General features: G+C 35.7%; 2 protein-coding genes across 3 annotated transcripts; one reads left to right on the top strand and one right to left on the bottom strand.

Annotated features, from left to right (window-relative positions):
• Nucleotides 1-946: 946 nt before the first annotated feature.
• LOC128165145 (F-box/LRR-repeat protein 16-like) lies at nucleotides 947-7776 on the bottom strand. The gene is made up of 3 exons (XM_052829390.1): nucleotides 5798-7776; nucleotides 2882-3030; nucleotides 947-1529 (listed from the first exon to the last, which is right to left on the bottom strand). Exons 1-3 carry the CDS (start codon nucleotides 6904-6906, stop codon nucleotides 1381-1383), a joined length of 1407 nt encoding a protein of 468 aa, XP_052685350.1. The 5' UTR covers nucleotides 6907-7776; the 3' UTR covers nucleotides 947-1380.
• Nucleotides 7777-10828: 3052 nt separating this feature from the next.
• Nucleotides 10829-11904, top strand: LOC128165152 (transmembrane protein 11, mitochondrial-like). 2 transcript variants are annotated; one of them, XM_052829396.1, is made up of 2 exons: nucleotides 10829-10949; nucleotides 11318-11904. In XM_052829396.1, exon 2 carries the CDS (start codon nucleotides 11336-11338, stop codon nucleotides 11837-11839), a length of 504 nt encoding a protein of 167 aa, XP_052685356.1. In that variant the 5' UTR covers nucleotides 10829-10949; nucleotides 11318-11335; the 3' UTR covers nucleotides 11840-11904. The 2 variants fall into 2 exon arrangements, with proteins under 2 accessions (XP_052685356.1, XP_052685357.1); XM_052829397.1 differs by having other exon boundaries at nucleotides 10842-10913.
• Nucleotides 11905-12043: the final 139 nt, after the last annotated feature.

Below are 12043 nucleotides of genomic sequence, written 5' to 3'. Positions count from 1 at the left end.
GAGGTTAAAACCTTGATTATATTTTTGGAGGAAAATGAATATAATTCAAGTGAAAGTTGAGGAGAAGTAGGACAATTCTTTTACTGGTTTCTACTGGCAAACCTTATGCGTGATAGTTTTAAGTCAATGTAATTGTAATTTTTCAGACTGTTATTTATTAAATTACCAGAGGCATATATATATAACAGTACATACGTCCCTGAAATTACAAATATAACGAATTATCGATAATTTTGTTAACGATTATTACAGGTCTTGTTCACTAGCAGTATCTCGTGCTGTGTGAAATGTTCCTGCTGATTTCTAAATAGACTTTGTAGATTTCATTTACTACTGACAAAATAAAAAAAGGACTACATTGCTGCAAGAATTCTAGAAACGTAGTATACAATTTCATTATAAAATATAAATTGATAAGGTTTTTTTCCATTTAGCATCAATGTATGAAGATAATAGCTTACTAACATTCAAAGTGCATATTTATTGATAGGGTGCAAAAAATCAGTTAAGCGCGGACTCTCTCTCTCTCTCTCTCTCTCTCTGCGTGTTCGTAAATTAACTATTCCCAACACGCCATGAATTACTCAAGATATATATTATTTGTAGGAAACATTTGGGACAATAGAATAAATTCACACACTACATATCAATCGAAAAATTAATTACTGGTATTTTAAGGTTAATTGTTTTATACGCCCCAACGTATTGTCTGCGTGCTGAAACGTTTTAACTGATAGCAAATATCACTCAACAATCCAAGAATTCATTTCGTTCCTGAAGGTGTGCTATAAGCTTTGACGTGAGATAATACGAACAATAACATATTAGCGCAGGCTTACTCTGATGCTTTTTTCATCAATGGGGATTCTAAACATACGGTGAAGCCGACGACCTCCTTATCATCACGCGGTATCTGACACCCCCGCAGTGCAATAAACTCACAACATATTTTTTCCTTTTTTTATTTCCAGTGATAAGATAAATTAAGTTTGTCAAAAAAAAGGAAGAAGACAAAAGGCGGAAATTTGAATGTACATGTATAAAATATTTTGAAGGAATCGCATAAAAAAAGAGGATAATGAAAAAGGGGTGGGTGGGTCGTAGAAACTGTTTTTATTAAAAAAAAAATATGCTGTCGATGTCTTTAGTCACAAAAGGACGATATGTATTCTCAGGTGTAGGATTGTAATATCCGGCCGCCTCGTCCGTCCATTTCCTGAGTTTGGATAAAAAGCAAGCACTGCCAAGCAAGTTGTTACAAAACTTGAAAATCTCATGTGATCTTGCAAAAATTTGAACAGGTCACGTGATAACGAGTGGGGTTTTTTTTTTACCCGGAGATTCCAGTAAGATCGAACACGTATTGTTGGGTGGAGTTTTTCAGTCCACAACCAGACAGTGGGTCATATTTTCCCGGAGGTAGAGACACACTTCCCGTGTTGCACTGGGACAGTTCGTCAGTTCCAGTTCATCCAAATTGTGCAACTGCGTGAGACCGCAGAGCCCTTGTCCAGACACCAGAGTACATCCTAAAGATATTTAAACCAAAATCACATAATCCAAATAAAAAAATCAGAGAGCAAGTAAATCATCAAATTAATTGTTTAATTTGTGAACCATTGTAAATATATCTAATAGTGAATACTGTCCTAATAGACATCGACTTTTTGCCATCCTAACACTTAATTATTGACAGATCAGGTTTTTCATGGAATGGATTTTGTGGTTGTTTTAGGATAATTGCCCCAGAATAGCAACAAAATCAATGTGTTTTCCAATTAATCACTACAATCTCAATGAATAAGTGAGGCGCTTCTGATAATGATGAATATACGTTCCAACTGAAAACTGAATTCCCTATTGCGTTACCATGTATCGCTGTCACATCATAGATGTAAGCTGACACGTTGTATAACATTGCATAAAATACCGAATATTTCTTGGATGCCAGTCATAATTTTTGTGTGATTGTTCCGTGTATGTTATATGGTACATATTCATCGCATAAGCACGCCATGAAGAGGCGGTGTCTGGATACAACATCTAAGAGACTGCAGTCCCTAGAGTTTGGCGTTTAATATGTTCGACATGGCGGAATAACCTATTCCAGTTCGTAACATTATGCCAACGACATGCAAGGAGGTCATGACCTCTTGACTCTGAGGCGAAATATGTGTTAAACATGGGATCAGCATTCGTGCCCAGCACGTCACATTGCTTGAGTCTTTGAACGATCATCAGCGCTTTTTTGTAGACTTGAATAATTGATAAAAGCAGTATTCATCCATGTTATTTTATAATTTTGTTATATATTGTAAATAAATGAAAATCTAGTGCATATATACGTTTCCACTGTGTTTGCTCGAACTCTTATGTAAAAATTTTCATAAAATGCTGAGAACTGCTGCCAAAATAGATCGTTCATGTAATAATGTATTCTAATGTATGAAATACAAATTTATATGATGTAATACGCGATAATATAGTAGAAATACTTATTGCAAACGTGGCAGCAATTATCACATTAGTGAAAGGTCGTTGTAGAGAATAAGCTATGTCATTCTACACATAAAAACGCCTCATCTTCAATTGTTTCTTCTCTCAAAAACAAAATGATTAACGTTAATTTGAGTATATATTGTTTTTCTACCCACTTCATTGTTGCCCTTTTAGCAAATGCAAAGGATGGTCTTGCAAGACTGTGGTTATATTTAGACAGAACAGTAGATCTGTAGATTCAATGTATGACTCAAGGAAGAGGAAAATTAATAACGAATAATTTTCATATTGTTTCATCTTGGTAAAAAGACTTTAAAAAAATCAAAAGATCTCTCTCTCTCTCTCTCTCTCTCTCTCTCTCTCTCTCTCTCTCATAGCATACCTGCAAGAGACAGTACGCGCAGGTTTCTCATTGAGTAGATATGCTTTAGGCTAAAGTCTCTGATCTGAGTACACCAGCGTAGGAACAACCGGCGCAGTGACGTCATCGTGGACAGGTATCCGACACCAATATCCGATACGCGAGAACACCTAATAAACATAAGGAAAATCAAAGTGATAAGTGGATAAAAGTCATTCAATTCTACACAGGGAAAAGAAAACTAATAATTTTACCGAGGATGTATGTGGGTTGATACAGCAGACGTTATCATATATATTAGAAGGAATCATTTAAAGAGTTTTTCGTGTAATTTTCTGTTGACATTTCGCAGTGTGTTATTTTTCGATTTGAAAAACAACAAAAAATCCTGAGTTGAATATTATTGATTTTCTCTGACTTAAAATCAATGAGGTTAATAGATTATCTGGATTGGTGTTTTGTTTTGTTTTGGGGTTTTTTTTTTTTTGGTATTTTTGTTTGTTCAAAAGCTGTCCATTCTAACAAAAACATTTTTTTATTCAAAACACATCGATTATAAAAACCTTTTAATGTAAATTATTCTTTAATGTATATTGCTTCGGAGGTGTTACCTATAAGTGTTATCTACTTGCCTTAAAATATTAACACTTTTGATCGATTTATGCATGCGAGGTTTTTCCCCTCAAGATTTAAAAAAAAAGAATGGCGGTTTCATTCATGCCCGATATCTGTCATGGGGATACGAAAAAGCGTTTGTTTATATCCCAAAACATACAGTGTGCATCATCTTTTCGAAATATATAATGTATTCAGACTACTGGAGCAAGTAAAGTGCTTTTCTATATGATACATGTATATAGTGATACACTTCACTTTAAATGAATACCGGTACTAGGTCAATTCTTTCAAAACTCTCTCTCTCTCTCTCTCTCTCTCTCTCTCTCTCTCTCTCTCTCTCTCTCTCTCTCTCAAATAGTCTTTAAAATACTATAAAGTTTTCCATTTGAATGTCATCAAAATAAAAAGTAGAATTAGGACGTGTGTTTCAGTCGCATACATTTTGAATGCTTTTAGGGTTTTATCCACGTCAAACGTTCGAGTTGTTTTGATTGCAATTGACAAAAATGTACTAAAAACTATCTTTTTTAACTCTTCTTCATGCATTTTATTGCGACTGAAATGTGCCTTTTTCTTCCAGACATCCAAACAACACGAAATCTTGCCAGATACTTGAGTGAAAATATGATTTTTTTACGCATATTTTTCATGTCTGACGGGTTTTCAGTTCGCGGTCTTAAGCATGTTACTTCTTCGTCCCCTTAGAAGAGACTGTCGAAGCCAATTCCTCGAATTTAAAGGCGCTTACCATATACCTGCAGTATCTATTTACACCTCCCGTGGATATTTTAAGAACGACGTACCTATATCTATCCCATGGCGTGATTAAAATAGACAGTTCAGAAGGAACAAGACCTGTACAGAATTTAAGTACCACCGGCTTTGATTATTAGTATACAAGGTCGTTGCAATTCACGAAATTCCACCTTGAAGTTCTGAACTCATGGATAGGATTCGATGGTGGAATGGTTAAAAAAAACCTTAGGTATTTTATCAAGTTCTCATTTCAACACCCAGATCCCCCCATTTTTATAGAGACGATGTACATGTAACGTGGGCATCCAGATAACATATAAACTATTTTTTAGGAAAGGTGTATGGGTACATTTTTCTCTCCATCTTTATAGAAATAGGGGGAAAGGGGGGAAAAATCAATGATGTACGTTATTTAAATGAAGCCAAGTTTAAAGCAGGCCGTGAGGTGAGTCATCTCCAATAGTCGATATGAAGCCAGTTCAGAACACGAAAGGGACCTTTCATTGATGGAACCCAAGCGAGGCTATTTTTGGACCACTGAAGTATCAATGAGGGATGGTTTGCAAACACAAAATATCAATGATCACCAACGAGTCGGTCTTTGTATACATGTAAACCTCAGATATACCCCGATGAAAACATGTTTATTGAGCTAGATGAACGAATTTGACTTCACTTCTTTCATAATCAACAAAGCAGCAAAACTTTGTCGATGATAGTTAATCGATCTCCAAAAAGCGGTATGGGAAAAAAATCTCATTACTGGTTCATTTGATCTTGCAATCAATAGGGATATTTTCAGAAGCGCGAAACCAAATAAAATAATAATGGTTATCAAGATGTTATTGGGTTTCTGACATTTATTTGAGATGTTCCGGGTTATTTTTGTTTGCGATTCGGATTATATACTGTACAAATTATCTCATAAATCTTTCTGGAATCTCCGCTCCTTCAAATTTCTCCTCGTTGTTTTTTAACCGAGATGTGGTTATAAATTTTGCACGAAATGCTACATTTTGATTGATTTAGATTAACGACATCTTCAATTCGAACTTTGGATATAAAAGAAAACGCAATATTATGGACTGAGTTTGTATATTCAAAATCATAGGAAATACATATTCCTTTGGAAAAACAATCGACTTTTTCTTGTTATGTTATTTTTCTTTCTGTTATATTAATACTAAACTGCATTTTATTACATGAGACAATTAAAAAAACGATATCAAATTCTTAAACAAAACTTAAGTTTTAGCTAGTGTTCAAGCACACTATTAAGTTAACCTTAAACACATTAATGCATGTAGATGTATTTTTATGAAATTTTAAAACTTTGACCTATCGAAGTAATTGGTTAATGACCTCCTTATTTACTATGTATTGCTTAAACCAATTTTGAGAGAACCAGACAAAGAGTATTTAACCATACCATTCACCACCTTTTCCAGAACATCTGAGGTATTAACCCATAAGTCGTTACCTTTTGACATAGATAAATATAGAGGAGTGCCCGAAAGCTTTTATGAAAATGTTGATGGGGGTTGGGAGACTCGTATGTTATACCTGTCGAGAATGAGTTCTTCCAGTTGGCTAAGATCACAAGCTATGTACTCCAACGAGGCATCGGTAATACGAGGACACCAGGACAGATCTAAGGAACGAAGTTTTCTGAGGTTTTCGGCGATCAGTTCCACCCCATCGTCTGTGATTTTGCTACAACCCGACATGCTCAGCACCGTCAGATTGGGCAAGGAATGTACAATGTTGACAATACCGTGATTAGTGATCTCCCAGCAGGAATGTAGTCTCAAAATGGAAAGAATATAGCCCTGCTTGGCGCTGAAAAAGGCCAAGGAAGCGTCAGTCACGTGGTAGGCCTGCAGATTCAGTTCAAACAGAGACGGAAGTAATTGTGCAATGGCCCCCACTGTGTCGTCTGCGACGTTTATGCAGTCACTGATTGTCAGGGAAACGATTTTCGGGTTCAAACAGGACCATAACCCCGTTTCTGTGATTTCGTTGCACCCTGATAATTCAACTTTGTATAAACAAGGCAGCTTCTTGAATAAAACTTCCATACCCGTATCTGTCACATTTGAGCAGCGAAGACTTACAGCTTTTATTTGCTTTTTGTACGTTTGAAAATGAGCAACAAAATCCGAAACTTCGTTGTCTGTGGCGCCAAAGAGGCACACTGTGTCGAACCCTCTGTGTTGTAGACTTTCGTAAAACCTGCACCTCTGATCATCGTTGCGACTAAGCTCACGACAGACAATGATTGGGGTGACATCCACCCAGAATTTGGGATGATAAAGCACGTTTTTCCATAATCTACACACCTGGCAGAGCGTCCCACGTTCCTCCGGAGCAAAATAAAAAAAGAACTTGGACAAAAAACGCTCGTCTGCGAACAGTTCCGAAATTGTATCTGGTTGGCTTTTACTGAACAGGCTCCGTATTTTTCTGGCAATCAGAGGCTTGGGTGACCGAACGATTCTGACATTCATGGTCCCATTCCCGTTAACATTAAACCTTTGGGGCAGTTGGGTCTCTCGACTCCCCTGGGGTCCCTGGGCAGCACTGGTGTTTTGCTGGGATTGCTGCTCGCTCCTAAACCGCAATCCACGTATTCCGTTGGATATCTCCATATAGGCTCTTTTTATTGTCGACATATTCCATTCACTTATGAATGCCGGTTATAATGAATCCGGGATACGTAATTATTATAGAACTTCCAAGAATCCAAAATTTTGGCTGTAGAGAAAGAGCACATACACACAAAATAAGTAGACGCTAATTACCGGGGAAGTTCTCATTCATAATCGCAATTTGAAGACACCGTGCATCACCATCCTTTGAAGAACATGACTATTTATCGCAGTTTCAAAGAATATTTCAAAACACCGATGCCAGCGTCCACAGCCGTATTTTTTTCCCTTCCATACTCGATATCTATATCGATTTAAGTCTCAAGCTGATACACGTTGGGGTAAAACTCAATTCGCATTATATTTGGTATGTTTTGACTTGAGACAGCGTATCATCGTTATGAGCGACTGCACTCTTGTGCCAGTGGGCTAAACTACGCCAATCGATATGAAATCATCATCAACTCGGATCCTTTGTTACGGCAGCACACGCGCTTAACTGTTCCAAGTTAGCATCCAATTGTCTTTATAAAGCCATTCGCGAGATTTTCCCCATTTCTATTCGCTTTTACGCATGTGAATTCCACGCAGCTACACAAAAGTGATAATTTCTAGCATATGAATATTTGATTGCTAAGACATATGACAATACTTTACTCATGAATATGCTAATATCCCACCTTCCTTATATATTATTAACTCCTATATTATTTTGTCATCAACCTCGACCGCCGACTATGCCATGATATCGCGTCGAAATATGCCAAAAGCAAACACCGCCTCACTTTATACACGAGAAGATACTCCGCAAATCGCTGTTCTCGCGCTTGATTAGTCAGAATAATATCGATTTAGACGAATGAAAGACATCGAATCCCGTATGTTTTACCCATAGAACATGAATTATGTATAGTGCGATGCAACAACCACTGTTTTATTCGATATGCCATTTTTAAAAAGATAAATAATCTAACAGTAAATTTAGAATCCATCATTGATTTTTTGCTGTGTGTGTTTCATTTTTCCCCGTGCAATGAGCATGACTACAAAAGAAAAAAAAACGATTTTTGAAAAAACAGATATATCGATATCAGAATAAAATTAACGAAATTTTTAATCCAGTTTTATCAAAAGCTTTTAATAGTATCCCTACAGCTTCATCTTTCCTTCTAATTTTAGTCTCTGCGAGGAAGCGAAAGAATGTGTAATCTTTCAACTCTGTCATTAATATATATTTTCTTTTTAATTGCCTAACCTTTTTTTCGACCCATTAACGTAACCTCGTAACCCCTTTATGCTTCAAAAAGCATGCACGTACTTCTGCTCTATTTTGAATGAAAAAAAAGTTGCCTCTGAAGCAATCATCTGTACTCTAAGAAATAATTTCCACCGTATCAACAAAACTTCACGTCTGATTAACCAGAATATTACCACCGCAGAATGCTAACCCACTTCGATTTATATAAGCCTACCAGATGCTTGTAATACATGTAGATCATTTAGCACATACTATAGTATATATGGATTTGCTTCGTTATACCGACAGAAGTTCCTAATTAAATAAGTGGGTGTTTATCCGACGTAATTCATTATATATTTAATCAAGATTTGTTTCTCCTTAATTTTTGGGACAGGTGCGTTCATGATCTGCAATTTTTTTCTTATTTTTTTTTGGGGGGGGGGGGGGGGGTGCTCGATCAATTCGTTATTTACGCTACCGAAACACTTTTTATTTTTGTTTTCATCTACCGAAACACTTTTAATTTTTGTATTCATGATAAACACTTATTTGAAGATAATTATATTAATTAAGAGACGCTGTTCTCAAATAATGTCCAGTGATTTTGAAAGCGGATGTTTTCATCCTATATTCTTACAAACGAAGGATAACTCGCTATTGCTTTTTACAAAAAAATTATCTTCATCTGAATTTATCGATCTTAATTATTTTAATCTACAAGAGAAAAGCTGTCAATGTGACAACAAACCGGGTTTTCTTTTTGTGAACAGTATCCATAATATATTTGTCAACCCTTAATTGACTTGATGAGCACTACCTATTTAGAGAAATATGATACTCCATATGCAAAATTTTTGCCAAAAATTAACCAAGTTCAACAGCTGGTATTTTTTTTTCTGAAATAATCAGATATCAAAATCCTAGCATTATGCACATCTTTGATTTATGTACAACTGAAAGTTTAAAGTTTTTCACAATACAGTCTCTCCTATCAGACTCTGGAAATTTGAATTTTCATTTGATGAAATTCCATTTATTAGATCACTAACAAAACTCTGGACCATTCCACCCGTGTATATAGACCAAAACTGCAGAATATGTCAATGCACTTACAGCAACCAATTTCAGCATGCTGTATTGGGGTGTCCATCCACAGCTTTTGTTAGGGATTCGTTTTACAACAGTTTAATCAATAAATTTGATGTCCATTTATATGTAGAGCTTTCATAGCTAAGAGATGAAGTTTTATACTATATTTTGCTCGGGGGGTTTGAACCCACAACATTATTAGATAAAGAAAACAAGAAAAAATGTATCTGCAGTTGCGCAAAATTTGCATGTAGTGCAGCAGCATGTTACAATAGAGCTCTATTATTCTTAGAGCAAATGTAACAATTTATAAATATTTTCCTTACTATATATGTATATACGTTGTCTTCACAATTATTTCCTATTTTTGTACGATTGACTGATTTTCTTTATATATTGTAATTTACAACATGAAATCTCCGCAAGGGGGAAATAAAGATTGAATGAATGAATGAATGAATGTAAACTGTAGGAGGAGTTATCCGTACAATAAGGGTACCATATATGTAATATTTTGTCAAAAATGGGTAAGTTCAACAGCTGGTTTTTTTGTCCCCCGCCGCAACGCGGAGCGGGGACATAGAAATGCCGGGCGTCCGTCCGTCCGTGGGTCCGTGTGTCCGTGGGTCCGTGCGTCCGTGTGTCCGTGCGTCCGTCACACTTTTTTGTAAGCGCTCTCATGCCTACAACTTTTGACGGATTTTCATTAAATTTATACCTAATGTTTATACCACTATTACCTTGGTCAAGTTCGAAAATCAGCATTAGTCGATACATTTTGTTGGCGTTATGGGACTTTGACCACAATCATGACTCCGTTTTATCCAAAAATTGACCTTGTAAGCGCTCTCATGCTTACAAATTTTGACAGATTTTCATTAAATTTATACCAAATGTTTATACCACTAATACTTTGGTCAAGTTCGAAAATCAGCATTGGTCAATACTTTTTGTTGGAGTTATGAGACTTTGACCACAATAATGACTCCGTTTTTTTTCTCCAAAAATTGACCTTGTAAGCGCGCTCATGCCTACAAATTTTGACGGATTTTCATTTAATTTATACCAAATGTTTATACCACTAATACCTTGGTCAAGTTCCTAAATCAGCCTTGGTCGATAGACTCGATACTAGTATACTGCTTGACCGGCGGGGGACCCTGGAATTCTATTCTTGTTTTTATTATAAATTATTATACATCAAAATCCCAGCAATATGCACACCTCTGATATATGTACAATGGAACAACTTCCTTGAAAACTCTAGGAGAAGCTATTTGTACAATAAGGGTACCCTTTTGGCAGCCGTCGGATTTTTCCTTTAGAAACCCCAGTTAAAAATTGAGCTATTTTCACTATGTTATAATCTCGAGAAAAATATTGCTTAATTCGTCACATTACTGTCAGTATGAGGAAATGAACTGAAAAATATTGATATTTTGCTCACTGTTGAAGATGGTAACATTTAAAATGAAAACAATTTCTTTTTAAAACTTTTTATGATGAAATATTAATTTTTCGTTGCAAATTAAATTTCATGTTAATTCATTAATATTAATGCACGTGAAATTATCTTACGATTTTTTTTTAAATAATGTAACTTAACAGCTGATTAGAGTTGCCTCTCTTGACAGGGCGCTCTCTTTTAAAAGGAGGAAGAATTATGACAACATTTTCAAAAGACAAAAGTTGAGAAACACCGGTAAAAAGTTTGGAATTAATCTCGTACTTGAAAATAGTGAGTTACTTTTCATTAATAACTTTCAAAACCCTTAAACACATGTATCATAAGTACAAGATAGATAAATGGAAAAGAATGCTATCGTGATTATCGTATGGAATCTTTACGTTTTTAAGTCAGTTTTGGCATTTCTGGTCGCTTTTCTGAATCAGAGTCTACTTTAATTGTTAGATATCCATTCATTATCAAATAGTATTGCTTTACAAGTAGAACTATTTTCTCATGAATTGTTAAAAATCTAATAGGTAAACCTAATTTCACTTACTGATGAAATTGGTCTTGTCAATAGTAAAAAGCAGAATTTAACAGTTTAATAACGTGTATAACGTGTTTCTTTTTAATAAAAAATTAACCATCTCTTTTAGTTTATTGGAACCATCAACATGTCAAAGCGCCTCACCCCAAGTTATTATATTGTTCATGACTACACAGATGATAATAATCAAGAAGATGTCGAAATGGAGTTGGAAAAAGCTTTAGCAATGCAGGTGAAACACATAATCATTGAGCCTTATAGACTAGGAAATGAAACTGCCTCTTGGATTAAAATGGGAAATTTCCTCCACAAAGCTTCTGTTGTTAGTGGTGTCATTTCATTATCTACTGGATATTTCCAAAAGGATCTGTTCTCATTTCCCCTTGCTGCTGCCAGCTTTCTCACCGCCGGTGTGTACGCAGTGTCATGGGCCAGCGATCCTTGTTGCAAATATCAGTTAGAGACAAATATCAGAAAAGTCCAAAGACTGCAATTGCAAGACTTGACTTCGACGTCACAAGTGATTCTTGTTCGAAGAGATGACAGTCGACGGAAATATTTGCAAAACATTGTGTCCATCTCGGCCATACTACTCTGTGCTTACAAAGTGTACAGTGTGTACTACTCATGATGATTCTTGTTTTATTGTTACTATATAATAATTGCAAAATAAATAAAACAACTGTAAAAATTTCACACCTGAGCCTTGAATAATACTTTGTAATGTATTGAATAGTTAGCTGCAGGTCTGTAGCTCATGGTCTGAAAAAATTCGAATGGACGACCTGGGAGCTACAGTGCCTCCCATAGTAAAAATCTGCAATTTACGGTGCAC

This window comes from Crassostrea angulata, chromosome 10 (assembly GCF_025612915.1).
Source record: "Crassostrea angulata isolate pt1a10 chromosome 10, ASM2561291v2, whole genome shotgun sequence".
NCBI lineage: Eukaryota > Metazoa > Mollusca > Bivalvia > Ostreida > Ostreidae > Magallana > Magallana angulata.
Note: the sequence above shows the minus strand (reverse complement) of the source record. Positions and strands in the feature narration are given on the sequence as shown.